At 39.2% G+C, this 22878-nt stretch overlaps 1 protein-coding gene and 1 long non-coding RNA gene across 6 annotated transcripts in view; one reads left to right on the top strand and one right to left on the bottom strand.

Moving 5' to 3' along the window:
• Window positions 1-22878, top strand: part of LOC133544138 (arf-GAP with GTPase, ANK repeat and PH domain-containing protein 1-like) — an 88673-nt gene that overhangs the window by 26032 nt on the left and 39763 nt on the right. For 3 of the 5 annotated variants that reach the window (XM_061889219.1, XM_061889218.1, XM_061889215.1), the window contains 6 exons: window positions 16247-16305; window positions 16379-16466; window positions 17317-17331; window positions 17817-17902; window positions 18033-18174; window positions 22727-22861. In XM_061889219.1, coding sequence (XP_061745203.1) covers window positions 16247-16305; window positions 16379-16466; window positions 17317-17331; window positions 17817-17902; window positions 18033-18174; window positions 22727-22861 — 525 coding nt within the window. The remainder of the gene's footprint in view (window positions 1-16246; window positions 16306-16378; window positions 16467-17316; window positions 17332-17816; window positions 17903-18032; window positions 18175-22726; window positions 22862-22878) is intronic. The other 2 variants (XM_061889220.1, XM_061889216.1) reach the window with 1 other exon arrangement.
• Window positions 902-18860, bottom strand: LOC133544139 (uncharacterized). Its single transcript, XR_009804590.1, has 4 exons — window positions 18572-18860; window positions 14979-15047; window positions 5255-5459; window positions 902-1342 (listed from the first exon to the last, which is right to left on the bottom strand). It is a non-coding gene; the product is annotated as an uncharacterized LOC133544139 (long non-coding RNA).

Below are 22878 nucleotides of genomic sequence, written 5' to 3'. Positions count from 1 at the left end.
GTGCGATTTATACTCTGGAGTGACTTATACACCGAAAAATACGGTATATTTTTGTATTTTAACATTTATTTTACATGTTTCATACGACAAAAACGATCAAATGTATGATTAGGTCAAACAGGGGTGTGCAATTGATGACACCCATGAAACATGATTGTTTTTTATGGCACCATAAAAAGCATCAGAAATGGAAAAATAGACCTAAAGGCATCATATAATGGAACCAAAAGATGACACATTGATACTTGTATTCAACAACACAAATATTTGTTTTTGGATAGCCTTTTTTTAAACCATTACAAAGTATGTGATGGAGTAGTGGTCAACACTCCCAATACTGTTACCTAACTTAATGAAGAATCATGATTAATAATTGTCATTTCCATCCATCCATCCATCCATTTTTCTCCCGCTTGTCCCTTTTGGGGTCGCGGGGGGGCTGGAGCCTATCTCAGCTGCATTTGGGTGGAAGGCAGGGTACACCCAGGACAAGTCGCCACTTTATCATAGGGCCAACACAGATAGATAGACAACATTCACACACTAGGGACCATTTAGTGTTGCCAATCAACCTATCCCCAGGTGCATGTCTTTGGAGGTGGGAGGGGCCTATCCCCAGGTGCATGTCTTAAGAGGTGGGAGGGGCCTATCCCCAGGTGCATGTCTTTGGAGGTGGAAGGGGCCTACCCCCAGGTGCATGTCTTTGGAAGTGGGAGGGGCCTATCCCCAGGTGCATATTTTTGGAGGTGGGAGGGGCCTATCCCCAGGTGCGTGTCTTTGGAGGTGGGAAGGGCCTAACCCCAGGTGCATGTCTTTGAAGGTGGGAGGAAGCCGGAGTAGAACCCACACAGTCACGGGGAAAACATGCAAACTCCACACAGAAAGATCCCGAGCTCGGGATTGAACTCAAGATTACTCAGGACCTTCGTATTGTGAGGCAGACGCACTAACCCCATTTCATTATTCATAAAAATGAAGATGATCATTTTGACCATAACCATGCGGCCCTGGCTCATATCTCAAAATGCTGGCAAGTTGAGGTAGCTAAAGTGAGGTAGCAAAATAGAATAGAAAGTACTTTATTGATCCCTGAGGGAAATTCAGTACCACAGTTCGCTCACAATAAACAATAATAAAAATAGATAATATGACATATATTATATATATAAATATAATTTATAAGATATGAATAATATAAATATATTCTACATTTAAGTGCAGTCAAGAAGGAACATATGCATTATACAGTCTGATGGCTGTGCAATGTCACTTTGTCACACAGCTGTGTTTCGCTGCTCTTCCAGATGTTGCGGTCTCATCTTATCAGCCATCTGTACTTGTACTGCATTGACAAAAAAACACTTGTTTGTTCTTTCTTGTCTTCGTCTTGAGTCCACTATAGGTAGGGTGGGGGCACCTATAGCAGCACCTTTATTTAAATTTAGATAGGCTCAGTAGTGTTTCAGTTTCCTTTGAAACACGCCTCAGAACAGCCAATCACTTTGTATGGCATGCTGTGGATGAACACAAACCTATTCACGTTTGCACAGTTACTTTTGATAGCCTCCAACTTTCATAATAAAAATGAAAGTGAACATAATGTGAATACTCCTCTGCACATGATACGGACAAGACATTTTAAACTTGCTAACATGTAGAGACAGAAATGTTGTGTAAATAAGATGAATAAGGCCAGTCCATTCGTTATGTTTAATTAAGGTTTAATATCAAACGTGCTCCCCGACGCTATAGGAAAGGAGAGTACCAATCTGTAGAAGACTAATTAACTTCACATTTAAATTACCACCGCAACCACATAATGTCCCCATTGTGGGACAGATAGTCTATCCTAGCCTAAATTCATACTAGTCAATCTAGAATAAGTGTAAATATATGGATGGACAGAATAAAAACCTGCTGTACCTGTTTAATAAGGAGCAGGAAATTTCTGAGCAGGGGTGTCAAACTTGTTTTCACAGGTAAGTCTGGCCTCAGAGGGACGCTCGGAACAGTGGGTCATGAATAAATAAAGATTCCCCTCATGATATTATTATACAATTACTTATGCATTTGACCATTATATTTTTTTAATGTAGAACTATTAAACTGGCAGCTTTAAATGGAAAAATTGCACCCTTGTTTTTTTACAGTAAAATTCTGGCAAAAGACTGGCCAGGTTTTTTTCCCCGTAAAATTTGTGGCTGCGGTTTTTATAGTTTATTACAGTAAATAGAAAAACAGTATCACTTTTTTTTTACAGTAAAATCCTGAGTTTCCGTTTTTTTAATTGTAAAATACATGGTTGTTGTTTTTGCGGCGTATTACTGTAAATGAAAAAAGGTACCACATTAAAATTTTTAGAGAATGATACCATAAAATCTATTAGAATTTTTACAAAGTATAATTTTTTGGAAATCAAAAGTCAGTCAGATATTTATTTTAATATTTGGTACATTATTAGTAAAAACAAAGGTAATAGTTCATTGCCATTGCAGATTACTTTATAACCTAAATTCATACAAATGCAACACTACATTATTAACATGAACAACATTATTATTACAGATTCATATGTAAGTAAGATATTTGAGTGTTTGGGGTTTTTTTTGGGGAAAAAAAGTATTTTATGGTAATACGTGTTACATTATATATTGAATACATATATATGCAATTGTGTTCATTTCATGTACTTTTTCCTGTTAAAAAATAAAGAACAAATACATTTAGTAAGAAAACAAAGTCCTTGTAGACACACTACTTCCAGGCCTTCTTGGGCCACCTTAAATGATTTTTCCAGATCTGGCCTCTGGGTTTCGAGTTTGACACTTGTGTTCTAAAGTCAGCCCGTTTTAATATGTGACATCGCTCCCAGTGGGTAAAAACATACCAAACACCAAGTTTGGACTCAAATAATAATGTACCTTCACATTTGAATTTGAATGGATTAATAAAATGATAGTAATATAAAGTAGTGAGTAGATAACACAATAATGACAGTAAATCGCATATTTAAAAATAATTGTCCAGTCAAATTCCGTTTTATTAAGTTGCTACAAATATTTAAGATACAAATGTATTTCAGTGAGGGAGAAGAACAGAACATTGTAAACATTGAGTGTTTTAGTGCGTTTAACTGAATGTAGACAGACTGGTTCGGGTGTGAATGGGAGTTATGTTGGATGTTTGACATTCTTAAAGAGTACTTCTAATGATGGATGCTAATTGTTGCCCAAAAATATTTAAACACCTTTTGATTCTGTGATGGTGTGACTCTTAAACATTCACCTCAACTGTGATGCTCATCTACTCATTGACAAGAACAACTTTGGCAAGATTGGTAAATAATACTACTAAAACATAAATAGTTAATAATACATGCAAAACACTTTTTTTTTTTTTTAGATTATTTCAGTACAAATCACATGATTGAGTCAAGTTCACAGCCCCTCACTTCTGGGACCCCACTACCGCATCCATCCATCCATCCATCCATCCATTTCCTACCGCTTGTCCCTTTCGGGGCCGGGGGGGTGCTGGAGCCTATCTTGTACATTTTTACTGAACCTAAAAAATAATTTGTGCAGAACTATTCTCTCTCTCTCTAACACACACACAGACTGAATCATGAATTGGCATATCAACATAATGTACACTTCACATGTATGTTCTTTTATAACAAGGACGTTGATAGACTTGCATTCTGAAACGCCAGTTGAGTGTTTACAGATGGCTCCCGTTGTCCAATCTAGTAATAATAACGATAATAAATAGGGCTGTCAAACAATCAAAATATTTAATCGCGATTAATCACAGTCTGTTCAAAATTAATGACAGATAGGTATAATTGTCCATCATAAGTGTACCCTGGCCAGATAATTTTCAGGGAGGGTGGCTTCATATTTTTGCATGAAATGTTTTAAACTTCTCTATTGATTTATAAAATTGAATATTGAGCCTGCTTATTATTCCGTAATTGAGTAATCCACCAAAACATGTTATACAAGAATTTATACAATATTTCAACCTGCCATAATCCGCCCCCTTATTCCTAAACTGATGTATTAGCATTACTTTAGGTGCAAATATCACAGAATAACATTACAAAACCTCTCTGACAAAGCATAATCACAATATAAGACATTTTAATTTAGTTAATGTCAGGCTATCCCCAAAATACCTGTGGCGGTGGGGGCGTAGTTGATATGATGTCATCGCATGATTTGCTATGATGCATATATTCTTTAAAAGGCAAAACATGTGAATATTCTTTTAAAACAGATCTGGTTTTAAGGTTAGTATTAACATGTATATTTTTCTTACATAATATCATTTTGTTTTATTCTTAAATTGTTGTTGCTTATATCATACAATGTACTTTTAAAGTTTTTTTTTTGTAGAGATTCCTGCAATACTTTTAGTCACTTTTTGGCAACAAATGTAGTATCTATTGTTGGTGTTATTGGCGATTGTACTCGTGTTTCGATTCTGTCGCGCCATGTCTGCCAGTTGCAAAGAGCCTGACGTCACACTTGCTTTGCGTTGCTGGGAGCTTTTCTCTCATTAAAAGTTGCCAGTGTTATCCTGAATTGTAAAGATCACTGTGTGAGGGTATATCTGCAATATATTAGAGTACGTCCAGAAAAGTCTGTGCATATGGCTGGTGTGAATGTGTATGTTGGTGTCTTATGGTGGTCATTTCTCCCGTGGTCTGTGAACACACTGTGGTCATTTCTCCCATGGTCCGTGAACACACTGTGTGGGCAGAGAATGGACAAGTGGTGTATGTCTATGAGTGAAGCACGGAGACAGACGTGTGTGCACGGAGACAGACGTGTGTGCACGGAGGGAATACTTGTTGGAAGTGGGCTCCTTGTTAGTAAAAAAAATTGACTATACAAGCTGAAAATAGCGTCAGACTTTTTCTTCTGAACACTACAATAAATATTACTTTATTTTGTTAGGTGTGGCGGCTTTTGTGAAGCTCGTACATTAAGGAGAAACCCTAAACGACGATAAACCGGGTGCACAGCGTTGCGCTTTTATTTTGAAGCCAGCAGGAAATGTGTGTGATTGTTTTGATGAAAGTTATGTCGGATCAACTCTTTGCAATAAAAAAGTCTCCTTTCAACATTTTTTCATTTCTGTTGAGCGTTTATGCCATCTTACTTACTAAATCAGTCACAGTAACAATCTAAATGTTATCACTGTTATCACCTTAACTGTAAACTGAACATGGAAGTGAAGCACCACCCACCTCTAGAACGACGCGAGCAGCAGGTGTTTGCTGCAGGAATGTCGCCTCTTCTCAGGGTGGGAAATAGTCTTTTCTTGTCGGGAGAACAACTTGCAATGACTTTGAACCTGATATTTCCATAAAGTAGACTATCTTTTGTCCATTTCTGCTCGCTTGTGGCTCATCAGTAGCAAGTGAACAGCAGCCAATTTCTCCCGCTACGGCACTGCAGGGGGGTCAAAAAGGAAGTGATCGCGTTAGACGGCCGTTAGAAAAATTTGTGCTGTTACTAAAATTTATAGTTAACGCGTTATTATCGCGTTAACTTTGCATTCCAGCGGACTCTCAAAGTTATACAACATTTAGTGGTTGGCTAACAGAAAAGCGTACATAACAGAGATAAAAACAACAACAAAATGTTCACTGTGTGGTTGAGAGATGTGACGTTCACAAAGCTAAAAGTGAACCTTGACATCTGATTCCTAATTGCTGTAGTATACTATTTTTCAAATTAGTACTCATTGTTCACGCAAGAGCCATTTTAAAAATATTTCATTGTTCGGTTAGCGTACAGCAGCTGTTATATTGCAGTGCATAATAGTGCATTACATTTCTAGAACCTTCTGGCAAGCTAATCAAAGGCATGGTGAGTTACTGGTTTATGTGTAGATACTGGAAGTATTTCTTTGAGAGCTGGAAACTCTTTTTGTTACTGGATAGAGTTTAACAATATTTAAAGTAGAATACAAAATACACAACATCCTACTTGCCACCGTTTAGGGTTTATATATTTAGGTGACCATTATTTACTACATTTGATGGAAAAATATTAGAAACTGAGTATGATGCAGTGCAGTTGTACATCGCTGCAAACTACAAGCACATTATTAAACATTGTTAAATAAATACCACTCTGACACTTTTCAACACAGATCAGTTGATTCTTTTAATGACATTGTGAAGGTTGTAAGAACGTTGTGTATCATCAGTATATATATATATATATATATATATATATATATATATATATATATATATATATGAATACAACTACATCGTACATTTGTATTATTTATTTATCTTACTACAGTTTGTATTATTTGCACAGTAAAAATCAGAGGGTTCTGGGTGGATGTGATCCCGATTGTTTAGTTAGTGTGAAAGGGCGCGAAATGGCTTTTATTCCATATCATAACTCTTAACCCCCGCTAGAGAGTATGTGTTAGTGCATCTAGAACCTGCACACTGTCAATATAGGCATGCACTTGTTTAAAGGAGGGTGCGTGTGGGTATGCATCAGAGTTTGTGACCTACATCCACAGCCGTGCAGAAGTAATGTGAGTCAAAAGCCACATGCATGCATTATCAAAAAGATGGATGGAAGACCCCCTTCTAGATAGTCCATCTCTGCTATCCATCAGCCCATGCATATTAAACCTCCTGCTCCTATTCTTTGTCTTTAATTCTGACCGTTTCCCTCACTTAGGTTAGTGAATAGTTTGTGTGTGTGTGTGTGTGTGTGTGTGTGTGTGTGTGTGTGTGTGTGTGTGTGTGTGTGTGTGTTTCAGAATTAGTAACCATCAGTGTGAGTTTAAAGCAGCGCAGCAGTAACTCCCCCTATGTGATTGGGTGGGGGTCAAGATTGTGTTCTTGACACTCCTCCTCACCACCATTTCCTCTTCGGGCCCAAATTGGAGTTTGTGGTGAGTGTATATGGTTCAGAGGGGGTGCAAGAAGTCAAGGGGCGTGTTTGTCTTGCGTGACATAGCATCTCAAGACAGGGGCAGATCCTAACTAAACACACACACACACACACTAGGTGTGGTGAAATGTGTCCTCTGCATTTGACCCATCACCCTTGATCACCCCCTGGGAGGTGAGGGGAGCAGTGAGCGGCAGCGATGGCCGCGCCCCGGGAATCATTTTTGGTGATTTAACCCCCAATTTCGACCCTTGATGCTGAGTGCCAAGCAGGGAGGAAATGGCTCCCATTTTTATAGTCTTTGGTATGACTCGGCTGGGGTTTGAACTCACAACCTACCCATCTAGCATTTTTGTTGTATATTCAATATATTGGGATTGATATGGTACAATCTAATCCAGGCCTGGGCAAATATTTTGACTCGGGGGCCACATTTAGAGAAAAAAAATGTGTCTGGGGGCCGGTGTATATATTTTAGGAACACTAATACAAAATCTTACAATAATGTTTCATTGAATGCTAAAACATTATGACAGACCGCCTTAAAAAACTTAATGGAATTTTATTTTTTTCTATGAAGGATAAAACACTGAATATTGACAAAATATGAATGTCACACCCTATCTCGATCAACATATTTTACAATCAAGTGAAATGCAACTAAAATGCAACAACCAGTGAAATATGAACGCGCATGGTACAAAATACACCCAACTACAATCTGATATATCTGATATTTGTTGGATTTCCCCAAGGGATCAATAAAGTACTTTCTATTCTATTCTATTCTATTCTATTCTATTATATATATCATTAAGCTTTAGAACATAGTTGTGAAAATCTCCTTCCACGCCTGTGGAAATGCTTCCCGCCCACGCTGCTTGGTGCCTCGTCTGAGCTGCTGTGACGTAGATGACCATAATAACTAATTATATGACCATAGTAACTAATTAGATGACCATAGTAACTAATTAGATGACCATGGTAACTCATTAGATGACCATAGTAACTAATTAGATGACCATGGTAACTAATTAGATTACCATAGTAACTAATTAGATGACCATAGTAACTAATTAGATGACCATGGTAACTAATTAGAGGACCATAGTAACTAATTAGATGACCATGGTAACTAATTAGAGGACCATAGTAACTAATTAGATGACCATAGTAACTACTTAGAGGACCATGGTAACTAATTAGAGGACCATAGTAACTAATTAGATGACCATAGTAACTAATTAGATGACCATAGTAACTAATTAGATGACCATGGTAACTAATTAGAGGACCATAGTAACTAATTAGATGACCATGGTAACTAATTAGATGACCATGGTAACTAATTAGATGACCATAGTAACTAATTAGATGACCATGGTAACTAATTAGATTACCATAGTAACTAATTAGATGACCATAGTAACTAATTAGATGACCATGGTAACTAATTAGAGGACCATGGTAACTACTTAGAGGACCATGGTAACTACTTAGAGGACCATGGTAACTAATTAGATGACCATGGTAACTAATTAGATGACCATAGTAACTAATTAGATGACCATGGTAACTAATTAGAGGACCATGGTAACTAATTAGATGACCATGGTAACTAATTAGATGACCATGGTAACTAATTAGAGGACCATAGTAACTAATTAGATGACCATAGTAACTACTTAGAGGACCATAGTAACTACCTAGAGGACCATGGTAACTACTTAGATGACCATGGTAACTACTTAGAGGACCATAGTAACTACTTAGAGGACCATAGTAACTACTTAGAGGACCATGGTAACTAATTAGAGGACCATGGTAAGTAATTAGAGGACCATGATAAGTAATTAGATGACCATGGTAACTAATTAGATGAGCATAATAACTAGTATATGATGAGTATTCCAAGCATGTAAAGACTTAGTATAGTTGAAGACTTGGGGTGATTATAAAGGTGAGTTGACATCATAATGGCAGCTACACTTTACATCTTAAACATCTAAAATCATTATTTGGGAATGTCCAGCAGGCCAGATGGAAAAGGTCAACGGGCCGCATGTGGCCCCCGGGCCTTCATTTGTCCAGGTCTGGTGTAATTTGTCATTAGCACATTATGTGACTCTAACATCTGTCCCATAACATCTGCAACTCCTTGAAGAGCAAACTTCCTGCTTGGCTCGGCCAATCATGTTGGAAAATGTGCTTTCATCACACCCGAGGACTTCCTGTAATCCGACACTGGCGTGCCAGAAGAGTGTCACTGTCATCTACCTCCTGCTGATTAAGGTGCTTACATAATGCTGAAACCCACGGGGCAGATGATAAATGTGCACATAGTCACCTGCCACCACAACGAGGCAAGAGTAGAGATTCCAAGTATACATCTGAAGTAAGACTATGTTGATGTAAACACGTCTCATCATTCTTGCCTTCATTTGCATAACTTATGAGTGTGTGTGCGTGCTGGTGCTTGCATGTAATGCTGGGGCTGGATCTGCTGAGTCTCCTGATGATGTCAAGGTCAGTCCGTTTTTTTGTGTTTGGAGTTTGAGCTGTTTTTTGACTTCCTTTTTAGTCATCTTAAGTGCTTCCTATGCGTGTTATTTCTTCAATTTTGTTTCTTTGGTGTTTTGTTAACCTTTTTCTCTTCTTTTCTCACCTCCTTCAGCTGTGTAGTCCATGCAGCCTGATCATTCTATGAATGGGTAGTAGTAGTAAGGGTGTAACGGTACACAAACATCTTGGTTTGGTACATACCTCGGATTAAAGGTCACGGTTCGGTTCATTTTTGGTACAGTAAGAAAACAACAAAATATAAATTTTCTGGTTATTTATTTACCAAATGTGTACGCAAAAGCTGTGTGTGTGATGGATGTGAGCCACCACTAGGTTGATCAGTGCAACAGCAGGCAGTCATGAATGCTAAGTAGAGATGTCCGATAACATCAGACTGCCGATGCTATCAGCCGATAAATGCTTTAAAATGTAATATCGGAAATTATCGGTATCAGTTCCAAAAAGTAAAATGTATGACTTGTTAAAAGGCCGCTGTAAGGAGTGGTACATGGACGTAGGGAGAAGTACAGATCGCCAATAAACCTTAGAGGCACTGCCTTTGCGTGCCTGCCCACTCACACAAAATCTGCAGCTTTTACACACACAAGTGAATGCAAGGCAACACAGACATCAGCAGCCCAATTCAGAGCCTTTTTAATCCCTTGGCTTACTTATTATGAAAAGTGAAGTTGTCCAGTATGGTCACTGTGTTATTTAATGCAATTTTACTTACCTGTTGTAAAATTGTTCTTTGAGTGCAATAAGAAGCATATGTTTAATTTATCATAAGATTTTATGTTAAAATAGATCCAATAATGAAATGTTTTGTGGTCCCTTATATTTTGAAAAGTATCAAAATACATTTTGGACAACACTACTACCTAAGGGTGTAATAGTACATGTATTTGTATTGAACCGTTTCGGTACGGGGGGTTCGGTTCAGAACAGAGGTGCACAGAACAAGTTTCCACACGGACATATTATGTAGCACACCGCACGGCCGGACATAAGTAGCGTACCGCACGTTGTGTAAACAATGCACACCGCGGCACAACACACAGCATGCCAGCAACGACCAGGCTACGACAACATGCAAAAGCCAGAGCTGGAAGACCCTCCTGCCTCGTTAACGTCTCCCTTTTGTGTGTGATGTCAGTGAGGGTTCCAGCTGAGCTCTATTTGTTAGCTTTAGCAATTAGCAGTGGCAGTTTATCAGACTGCTGCTCTGTTGAATCTTTTCACCGGATTGTGTTACCTCTGGTTAATAAAGAGATTAAATGTGTTTCGATGGCTGTCATGTGTTATTGTCCACAAACGGGGTATTGTTTGGATTGAAAGCTTTTAGCTTCATAGTGGTTTGTGTTGTGGTTTGTGCATGTAAACATTGATTGATTGATTTGTTGTTCGTTGTTCCCATGGCATGTAGTAGCATTGTGTATGTGTTTTTGTGTGCTGGTTGTTGCTTTCATTAGGAAAAACAATATTTCCTACATTGAAGTTGCTGTCTTGTTGACATTAAACTATTTCAAAAGTGGCATGCCAAGGATGAAGCGTATTGCTGATCAGGTATGAACCAGGGAACTCCAACATTTTCAATATTTTTGTATGTGTGAATGCCTTCACACAATTCCAACAAAGCATCACGGAGGGTGTTGACACAACGTGATTTCTGCTCATTGCTCTGAATGTCATAGTAAAGAAAGTCTATGAAGCGTGGGTAAACGCCGGGAGTAAATATTGGTATTGTCTCAAATACATATACTATTTTATAAAATATACCGGAATACCGCCCAGTCCTACTTAATAGTAGAATGATGAGAGGTATATTTTTATTTTCACAAAATCATTTTTTCGTCGTTTTTTTTTTTTTTTTTACAAATGAAGTCCCTTAACACTATTGAGGTACTACCATATTGGGTTTATTTTAGTCCCTCCATATAAACCTTTTCATTTCTATAATATATTGCCTAAGTATCGGATTGGGACTTGAAATCAGATCAGGATCAAATGTAAAAAATTTAGATCGGGACATTTCTAGTCAGGATTATAGCTTAAATGATAATCACATGTGAGCAGCCATAACTATTTGGATTGTTAGCTTCCCATCTCGGGCGAGCGATAGTGTGTTGATAGTAGTTGGACAGTAGTGGCTGTAGTTAGGGTTGGGCATCGAGCATTGGGCATGAATGGGAACCGGGTCTTACGTTCCAATTCTCGTGGAACTTTCTACATTTTCAGAGGTTGACTCCCATTTTCAATGCAAATCTTTTGTCTTTTGCTAATGTTTACAAACTTTGAATATATGGCCCCAGATAAAGGAGGACTTTGAGAACCAAAAGGATTATGATGAGTAATAGAAGCAGGGGCTGGAGCCTATCCCAGCTGCACTCAGGCAGAAGACAGGGTATACCCAACCCTGACTACAGCCATCACTGTCCGTCTACCTTCAACCACAAGACGCCACCTCGTCGCAAGGCCAAAAACATTTATATTTAAGTTCAAAAGATATTCATATACCAGTTGAAAAAAGTCCTGTGAGAAATTCATAGTACATTTTTGACCCTGCATCTGAAAAGTGTCAGATTTGTTAAAGTACCAATGGTTAAGTTAAAGTAACAATGATTGTCATAAACACACTAAGTGTGGTAAAATGTGTCCTCTGCATTTGACCCATCACCCTTGATCACCCCCTGGAAGGTGAGGGGAGTAGTGGGCTCCAGAGGTGGCACGCCTGAGAATCATTTTTGATGATTTAACCCCCAATTCCAACCATTGAAGCTGAGTGCCAAGCAGGGAGGTAATGGCTCCTATTTGTATAGTCTTTGGACTGGAATCAGTCAATCAATCAATACAAACGATGGCCAACCTTAGCTGTAGCTAGTTCATACAGTTGATGCTTTTTCTCATGTGCTTATTACCCTGTGCAGGGCGAGCTGGTGTAACATGTGCTGGCGCCTCAGCATGGCCTCATGAATGTTTAGGCTGCTGCTTGCTTGCTGCTCACCCAGGTTGATTAAGCCATTATCATTTACTTGCCCCTTAGTGGTGGGTTGTTGAGTAATTGTGCAATACTTTGGTCTTCTTGATGATGAGACAAATGGAAAATGTGTCTTTTGGTTAAAGTCTCTTTAATCTACTAACCAAGAAGAATCACACTATCATTTCTGTCTTTTGTTTACTTTGCCAATCATTTTTTATGTCCTAAACACACACAGAATAACAGCAGGAAGGTATGTGTTGCTACTTGTAGAAATGTAGTCACAAACACAGCTCTTTAAAGAACTATTCTCTGCATGTTGTACTGAGATGGTAACAGGTGGAAGTAGCATTTATTTGCCCCTTTTGCCCCTTTTGAAAGAGTGTCTCCAGACAAGACAAACTGACTGTTAGAAGGCTTGAGAAGCATAATGGGTAAAGGCGGAACTAATACGATATCACAAGTGAGTGGTGAGGCGGGGCCTCCTTGATTTGTAAGATGACAGGTAACGTCCCTCACACACACCCTGCCCTGAAGGAAATAACTGCCATTCTGTCTTTTAGTGCATGTGTGCACACACGGCTTTGTAGGTCTGTGCATGCGCGTGTTTGTGATGTTTGAAGCCATCTTTCTTCATTTTACTTGATTTCATGTCCGTAATAGCGCTAAAATATGTTGACTAGTGACGCTGAGATCATTATACCTGCGTTGGTTGCCTCTCGTCTTGAGTACTGTTATTTTTGCAGTTGGTACAAAATGCGGCTGCTAGGCTTTTGACAAGGACAAGAAAGTGGGATCCTATTACACCTATACTGGCCCACCTGTACTGTCTCCTGGTACACTTCAGGTGCAATTTCAAGATACTAAACGGTTTAGGACTATCATATCTTGCCAATTGTATTTTCCCATATGTTCCATCCTGAAATCTGCATTTTACAATCGCTGGTTTATTTAGTGAACCCAAGAGCCCTAAAAAGTCTGAAGGCTCTTCTAGAGCATTTTCTATTTGGGCTCCAGTACTCTAGAACAGTCTTTTTCAACCACTGTGCAGTCTGGTCTGCCGTGGGAGATGATCTAATTTCACTTATTTGGGTTGAAAAATATTTCTTGCAAACCAGTAATTATAGTCTGCAAATGATGTGTTGTTGTTGAGTGTCTGTGCTGTCTAGAGCTCTGCAGAGAAACAGCGGGAGGCAGCGTGCAGGTAAAAAGGTGTCTACTGCTTAAACCAAAAATAAATACATTTGAGTGCCCCTAAGAAAAGGCATTGAAGCTTAGGGAAGGCTATGTAGAACCAAAGTAAAACTGAACTGGCTACAAAGTAAACAGAAACAGAATGCTGGACGACCGCAAAAACTTACTACACAATGTACATCCGGACATGATATGACAATCAACAATGTCCCCACAAAGAAGGATAAAAACAACAAAAATATTCTGGGTTGCTAAAACAAAGTAGATGCGGGAAATATCGCTCAAAGAAAGATATGAAACTGCTACAGGAAAATACCAAAAAAAAGAGAAAAAGCCACCAAAATAGGAGCGCAAGACAAGAAATAAAACACTACAAAAAAGTCAGGGTGTGATGTGACAGGTGGTGACAGTACACCTACTTTGAGACAAGATCTATAGTGATGCATGCCCTAAAGTCATATCCAACAATTGTGACAACGACTTTTTACTTTCACCCGAGCTTCGTTTTTTAACGATTTCTGCTGGTGGTGTGCCTCCGCATTTTTCAACGCAAAAAAGGTGCTTTGGCTCAAAAAAGGTTGAAAAACACTGTGCTAGAATCCGTTGTTTTACCGCCCAGAAAGAGAGTCCCCTCTTTCCATGGTTCATCTCCCCTCTTCCTCTTTGTGTTGATAGGACTGGGACCATACTGGGCCACACTTGGTCCTCGCTGCACCCATAATCTACCCAGTGACACCTGTTTTTGGAGACAATTTAAAACTTGTCCGTGGTGACCCATGGAATGTTGTAGAAAGTCAACACAAAGCTCGATAGATGTCGTGCTGTTGCTGTGGGGGTTAAAAGTAGCGTGTCATCTCTTGACCATGCTCAAGGCCTGGTAGCTTGTGTCTCTACTGCCAGCGAATCGTACCAAGTAGATGGCCACGATAACAGGAAGCAGCTGAATCAACATCCTGCAAGGCAGTGAGTTTCCACACGGGCTGTGGAAACCTCAACAATATCCTCCTGTGTCTATGGATTCTCTGGGATTATTTCCAAACTGATAAGATTGAAGGTGTGAACATGTTGCATAGAAGCTGCATAATTGGGTTGATCCAAAATACCAGTAATACTGCATTTCGAGATGCAGCCCCAGATAAATTGTGAATGTTTGTAGGTCATTGAATATCCTGGAACACTTCAGGAACTGTCAGATGAATGGAAGCGCAAACTGGCTGCTCTTCTTTCCTGGAGGGCTTTAAGCACTCACAGATTGCATCTAATGAATTAATGAGAAGGTCTGGCAGAGTGCGGCCTACTGGCCTACTTACCTAAGTGTGGCCCTTGATGGACCGTTCCAATCCTGTGTTGCAGGAGGTCAGCTTGGACACCACTTATGTCTGTCGGGAAACAGTCTACATGCTGTGAAAAATCTAATGTTTTTAAAGTAACCCATCATCAATCTTAAAGGTTAGAGCACTACAGGCTTTCTTCATTGAATGAATGAATGAATGGTTTATTTTGAGCCATGCAAACAAAACAAGAGAATGACATAAAATACAAAAGAAATATATCAATACATTATTTTTACACCTACATTGTAAACATTACATGTGACTAATCTTTTGTAGATTGGCTCAAAAGGGAGTGGGAAGAAGTAAACTTATTAGGTCCCACCCCTATACATATACAATATATATTTACAATATATAATACAATAATATATATAATATGATTCAGTTCAGTGGTTGCTGCGTAGATGCTATATATTATCTCTATATACTTCATTTAAATTCACACACACTTACATATATACATATGTACACACACATATATACACACACATCCATACTATATATATATATATATATATATATATACATACATACATATACATATATATATATATACATACATACATACATACACATAATCACATACATACACAAATCCATATACCCAAAATACACACATGTCCATCATACACACACACACACACACACACACACACACCTATATAAATACTATGTATATATAATATACACTTTTGGCTAAACATTATTAACAGTTTATGGTGCCTATACATACATATACATATATATATATATACATACATACATACATACACATACACACATAATCACATACATACACAAATCCATATACCCAAAATACACACATGTCCATCATACACACACACACACACACACACACACACCTATATAAATACTATGTATATATAATATACACTTTTGGCTAAACATTATTAACAGTTTATGGTGCCTATGGGAACAAGCTTTCATTTTGACTGTGATATTAGTGGTTAAAAGTGGATCTGTGGCTGTGGAGCTACTGCCCCTGATCAACAGGACCTGAGGACCACTCTTGCTACGTGTCCTATGCAGTGCATTAGGACAGCATAGGACACATGCCATTCCTAATCTTCCTCTTGTTCCTGCTGTAGAAATAGAACAAACTGGCAGGTTTTAGTCACTGACCACTAAAAAAAGGATGTTGGCCAGATGATGTAACATACCGTACATGCCATGGTCTTAGTGGCTGGCCTTTAAAAATACTTCATGTGTTTTCTTTTTCTTAGATGCTTTTGTGAACAGCCAGGAGTGGACTCTCAGTCGCACCGTGCCAGAACTCAAAGTGGTGAGTTTGCTCTCCTAATTCCAAGTCTGCAACGTACTGTCAGTGTCCAAAAAAAACCTCACTCTCTCTGCAGGGCATTGTGGGTAACCTGGCCAGTGGAAAGTCAGCACTGGTCCACAGGTACCTTACAGGAACATACGTCCAGGAGGAGTCGCCTGAAGGTACGTAACATCTTTACTTTTGACCAGCAACATCCAGATAACAAGGAGTCAACAAAAAAATGGCTCTTTTTGCCCATTATTTTTCATTTATGTGCTCTGATTCTAGCTAAGAGAAGTAGGAAGTGGGATGTCACAAAAAAGCTGCATGTTTTTGATGTATTATTCAGCTGCACTATCTGTTTGTAAGATATTTATCAACATGAAGTAAATAGCAAGGTACTAACAGTAGTCATCTCCACACCTCCGTGTGTATAAAGAAAGTTGTTTGTTTGTGTGAGGACCCACACGTGGACCCAGGCAAAGTAGCTGGGACTGTTATTTTCTTGCTTGAGATGCCAAACTTTGTGGTGATGGGGATCCCCCACAGTTGTGATTGTGGTCCTGCAGTCTCGTGCTGCTTCAAGTTCAGCTCTCACCACCACTGCTATTTCTGCTCTCTGGTCTTTCAGCTTATTATTATTATTATTAGAGAAGATTCCGGACAGTTCTCTGACATGGTCTCAAAACTATAAGCTGAGAAAAGTAGCTGTGTTGTTTTCAAATTCCTGGAATCTAAAAATATGACTTAGTCTTCATTCCCATGCTGATTGATTGGGAGCTGAGGCAGCGCTCTCTGTGCCACAAAGCCGCTAACCAAAACTATTCTGAGGCTGCCAGCTGTGACTGAACACAAGCTTAACTTGCGGTGTGTTCAGGAGTGCTCAGACACACAAGACTTGTATCCGTGCAGAACGATGGCCGAAGACTGTGCTTAGAGAAGTTGGCCAAAAATCTGCTTTTTGCACCCTTCATCTATGTTTTTCTCTCCTCTCCTCTCTACCTTCTTCTTGCTGCTGCTCTTGTATACTAGCTGACGTGGATGCAGGTAACTATCCTCATCTTCCTCTCGTTCATTTGGCTTGAGCGGTTGCAGCAGCATGGCCAGAACTGCTTGGCTGTGCTTCAATTGTTGTATCAGTACTCTGATGGTTCTGTCTCGGAACACGATTTAAAACACCGACTATAAAATGTTACAATCCCAAGCAGAACTTGCTGGCTGGTGCAACCTTCATTTTAGATCACTCTTCATCTTCATCAAGCACATTCACCGATGATGGATGTAACATTTCTCTGCTTCCTAACTTTCCGACTGAGACACATTTCAACATTTAGGACTATAGTCGCTTTTGAAGCTCTGATAGATTTCATCTTCTCTCGCCTCCCTCACATAATCAAACAGTCGGTAGAGGAGGATGTCAAGCATCATTTAATCCATCGTTCTATGTAGTATGATGACAAAAGGTTTAGAGTCCAATTAGGTTAGTCTCTGATGAGCCCATGCTGCTCTCTGACTGCTGCTGCTTCCTACAGGTGGACGCTTCAAGAAAGAGATCGTGGTTGATGGGCAGAGTCACCTGCTGCTCATCAGGGATGAAGGGGGTCCGCCCGAGGCTCAGGTAATGGATAACACTTTACTTCTCCCAAACTTATCAGGGTGAAATCGAGTCTGAGTGTGCTCTCCATCCAGTAAATGAGCTGTCATGTTCCAATATTTATGTCCGCCATGCTTATCTGCTGACCTTGCAGTTTGCCTTGTGGGTGGACGCAGTCATCTTCGTCTTCAGTCTTGAGGATGAAATCAGCTTCCAGACGGTCTATCACTACTTCAATCGCTTGGCCAACTACAGGAACGCTGCCGACTTGCCCTTGGTTCTAGTCGGCACGCAAGGTCTGACATGCACATTACATGCACACGCATCATTTCCAGTAGGTCGCTGTTTACAGGCTTGCATCTAAGTGCCTTCATCTGACTGGTCAAAAAATTGGATTAACACAGGAAACCTAGTTCTTCTTGCTTTTGGCTCAGAACACTTGTCTCAAAACAGCCCTGCCCATTGAAATTAATTGATATCAATTTCATTAGTGCTTAACCCTCCCAAAACATCACCATTTTAATATGTAATGTGTTTTCTAAAAAGAAAACCTAACATCAAGACAAAAATACATGACAATAGCAAGTTCTACAAACAATTACAGTAGTTTTATGAAATAATTTAATAATATTATAGATCATTCTTCTGAAGAACCAGAATATAAGCAATGTCTTTTCAGCTGCGTTTACCTACAGTGTTGCCTGGTCTGCGTATTATACCAACTTGTTTTCAGAGCGCGACCTGTTGCGTGCTTCTGTCCTCCCATCTGGCAACACTCTCTGTCTGCAGTGTCTTGAAGTGCGTGGCCGGCAAAATCATTTTCCAAGAAGACAACAGCAACAAGCGATGTGTATGTCTATGGTAGACAGGACCAACTGAACTATGGCAAACAGCATCTACAGCTTTTCAGTATTTGAATAGATAAATGTCTATTGTGTGGGCACCAGTCGCAGCATACCACCACTCCGATGGTTGGAGGGCAGCGTGTTGATCTCTGAGCGGATGTCAACCAACGTAACGCATTTCCCTGGGTTTCTTATCCAAATGAAACAGGAACATGATGTGACAATGCAATAATTATTTATAGCTCTAACGGTTTTGTTTCTTGTGTAAATGAAGCAGGAATAGTAACATGGAACAATATATCAACTCTTTATTGCTCAAACGGCACAAACCTGTTACAAATATTACTACAGATGGTGGAAATGCTCGTAACGCAAACTTGCAACTTAAAGCAGGGAGAAAGCTTGGAGCTAAAATAACTTGTAAGTTAAGGTACTCTAAAGTCGGACTAGCACTGTATACACTTGAATCACCTGCTAACTGCGGCTCGTGTTTTGTACATGCTCCATGTTTATGCACGTTTATCAGGGACTCTGCCAACAACGGTTTAATGAAGTCAATATTGTAAGTGAAAAAACTCCTTCCTCTTTGAAAAGTGGTGGAACATTTTGGAAGAAGTCGAACTTTAACAAAAGTGGTGGCCTCAGCAAATCTAAACATCAAAACTGCATTTTAAAAATTCACAAAAGAATTGAAGAAAATGTCTGTATTGTGTGATTGTTATGGATTGCAAACACAATGTATATATTTTATTTACACCATGTATTTACACCATTCACCATACTCAATCAAAACAAGCCGTCAGAATATTTTCACTCTCTGTTATAAGACCTAAATAATTACTTGAGCACAGAGATGGAGACCTCACAGAAAAGTATAGAACAAAGAGAGATGTGTGCAGCCTGATTAATATGTGCAAGTACAGTCACTCTCCTCTGTGACCATCTTTAATGCACTACTGCCACCTACTGGAGGATCTTTATAGTTGCAGTAACTTGATTAAAAAAATGCATTTATTTCAAATCATGTGGGACTTTAAGAAATTCCCACCACACCATCAGCACACTGGTTTTTTTATGTCATTGGAGAAACCAAAAGCGATGCAACTGGAGCGTTAGTTATAATACACATTAAAGAGTTACAAATTAAAATGTAACAATGTGCATATGACGTCAAAAAAGCTTTTATTTATATTTCAAAGAGATTTACAAACCTTTTCCCTCAACCATAAGGTGTTTTGGGGTCTTCAAGACAATACAACATCCTGTTTATTTCTCAACTTAACTATAAAAGTCAAATAAATTGCTGGTCAAAAGTTTATCAGTTTCAAAATGATTTTAGAATTACTTTAACATTATTAATATATGATAGATTGTCTGAATGCTTTCAAATCTTAAAAAAAATGCCATAAAAAAACATAATTTGAATTTAGTGAAACCTTATTTAAATTAAATGTATTAAAAATTGATATTCTATTTGAAAATGAAATAATGCACTTGTAGACAAAAATATGCACGTCATCATTTGTCACTGCAGCACATTGAGTGGTACGGCGTGCACAGTGCGGCTTTCTCTTGGTGGCTTGTGCATTTGTACGCAGCAACTCATGCATTAGTCCTATATTGTGTTTCCAAGTTGATTTCTACTATGCAAGGTAGCGTTAATTATCAATAACATTAAATCAAGCGTGTTTATTACATGCATAAATACACTCATGGATAACTGGTTTGTTTAAAATCAGTTTGTGAAAAGGGAAGCTATCATTTTTATTGCTTTAAATCAGGGGTGCACACACTTTTTCTGCAGGCGAGCTACTTTTCAATTGACCAAGTGGAGGGAATCTACCTCACTCATTTAAATCATTATATTGTTTTTATATATTTATTTATCTATTCATCCATGAAAGAGAGGTTTTTGTTAACAAGTGAAAGGTGTTTAATGATAATACAAGCATGTTTAACATTCCTTTCTGTCATGAAGACAAGAATATAAGTTGGTCTATGACCTGATTGTGATGACTTGCATTGTTTGGAATCAGACATTAGTGATGATAACCTCCACATTTTCGAACGGAGGAGAAAAAAAGTCCCCTTTTCTGTCCAATACCAAATGAAAGTGCTTTCTTTTTTCCATCTCATTTGTCCAGTTTCCATATTCGTTTTTATACACTTTACAAGAAATACGTTGGTGGAATACTCCGTAGCTTGCTAGCTTGTGTGCGGCAGCTTTCTGAGACTTCTTTAATTAGCGCAGGCAGTATGAAGCAATGCTTTTATTGTGAAGATAGGAACTGTGTTTTGACAGCAGGTACGGCGCGAGAGTCTGTTGAAATAGAAAGTGTTTTTCGCCTTCCTGTCGGTCATTTTTTCTTAATAATGATCTGGCAGCAGCCAGCGTCATCTCACTAGACCCTCGGGTGCCGTCAATGTCAATCAAGTGACCAAAGTCACGTCATGGTGAACATCGGTGATGGATCATTTTTTAAGTCTTTTTTTGTTAATGCCTGGGTGGCGATGGACTGACACACCCTCCACCATCCACCGCTAGCTCGCCATCCACGTAGTGGCCACCCCCGCTTTAAATCATACGTTTTTTTTACGTGCACCACGGAGTGAGTGTCTCATGGTTTTTGACTGCGTGGATTATTTTATATTCATTTCTATTCCGAAAGGTGACAAGTGTAATTAAGAACTGCGTTCAGTGATCACAATTTGGAGTCATTCTCTTGACACGTGGGTCTGTTGGGCCCTGACACACCTCTCCTAAAAGTGCCAGAGGAGAGGAGATAATGAGTAGATCTGAGCCGAGGATGTCGTCGTGGCTTGTGCAGCCCTTTGAGACACTTGTGATTTAGGGCTATATAAATACACTTTGATTGATCGATTGAGTCATCCCTCGATTATAGCATTTAATTGCTTCCCGACTTGACCGTGATGAATACATTTTCGCAAGTAAGAATCCTATTAATAGGTGAAATACTTTCATAGTTAACATTTAAGCCTAGTTACAACCTTCTAAAACGTGATTATAGCCCTTTAGACATGAAATAACACCCTTTTAATCACCTTGTTTTACTCAATACGGTGCCTTGTTGGTACTCCAAGTGTCATTGTTCTGGCGCCTGTCAAGGTTTGTAGCGTCCTGCTTCATTCCTCTCTCAATGTGCTGAAACCACCAGCATCAGACACTTGGGATTTAGGGCTATATAAATAAACCTTGATATAAATAAACATTGATTCTTCCAAAAGCTTGATGTTTGCAGCGAGGATGGCTGACATCTGCCGTGTTAGCACTGAGTGGCACAAGGCCCACCCTGTTGGAGTTTGACTTCGCTCACATCGGAGGCTTGAGATGTGGTGTTGATGAGACACGAGTCCAAGAAGAAGCCTTTACACTCCTCTTTAACACAAACAACAGGCAGCTAAACAAACAATGGCTCCATCGACATGGAAATGAAGTTACCTTTAACGTGGAAACGGAAGTCTCCCTTATAAAAGACAGAGATAAAACTTGATTTCGTACAAAATGTACGTACAACTTTCTTTACAAAGACACTAGCATGAAGTGTTGAAGAACAACAACGTTTATGGTGGGCGTGGCGCAGTGGGAGAGTGGCCGTGTGCAACCCGAGGGTCCCTGGTTCAATCCCCACCTAGTACCAACCTCGTCACGTCCGTTGTGTCCTGAGCAAGACACTTCACCCTTGCTCCTGATTGGGGCTGGTTAGCGCCTTGCATGGCAGCTCCCTCCATCAGTGTGTGAATGTGTGTGTGAATGTGGAAGTAGTGTCAAAGCGCTTTGAGTACCTGGAAGGTAGAAAAGCGCTATACAAGTACAACCCATTTATCATTTATCATTTATAAATGACACAAATAACTCTACATGTCAAGTAGAGCAGTGACAGAAGTGTTGATTAAAAACAAATAGGAAGAGTGATGTTGGAATATCTAATATTTGGCTTTAGCATCTAAAGGAAATGATTTCAATGATACAAATATATTTCAGATGCCATCAGCTCATCAAACCCAAGGGTGATCGACGACAGCCGGGCCAGAAAACTTTCCAACGACCTAAAGCGCTGCACCTACTACGAAACCTGCGCCACCTACGGCTTGAATGTGGAACGAGTCTTCCAAGATGGTGAGAATCTTGACTGC

The sequence above is a fragment of the Nerophis ophidion genome, linkage group LG27 (genome assembly GCF_033978795.1).
Source record: "Nerophis ophidion isolate RoL-2023_Sa linkage group LG27, RoL_Noph_v1.0, whole genome shotgun sequence".
Classification (NCBI taxonomy): domain Eukaryota; kingdom Metazoa; phylum Chordata; class Actinopteri; order Syngnathiformes; family Syngnathidae; genus Nerophis; species Nerophis ophidion.
This window is presented reverse-complemented; position numbering and strand designations above follow the sequence as displayed.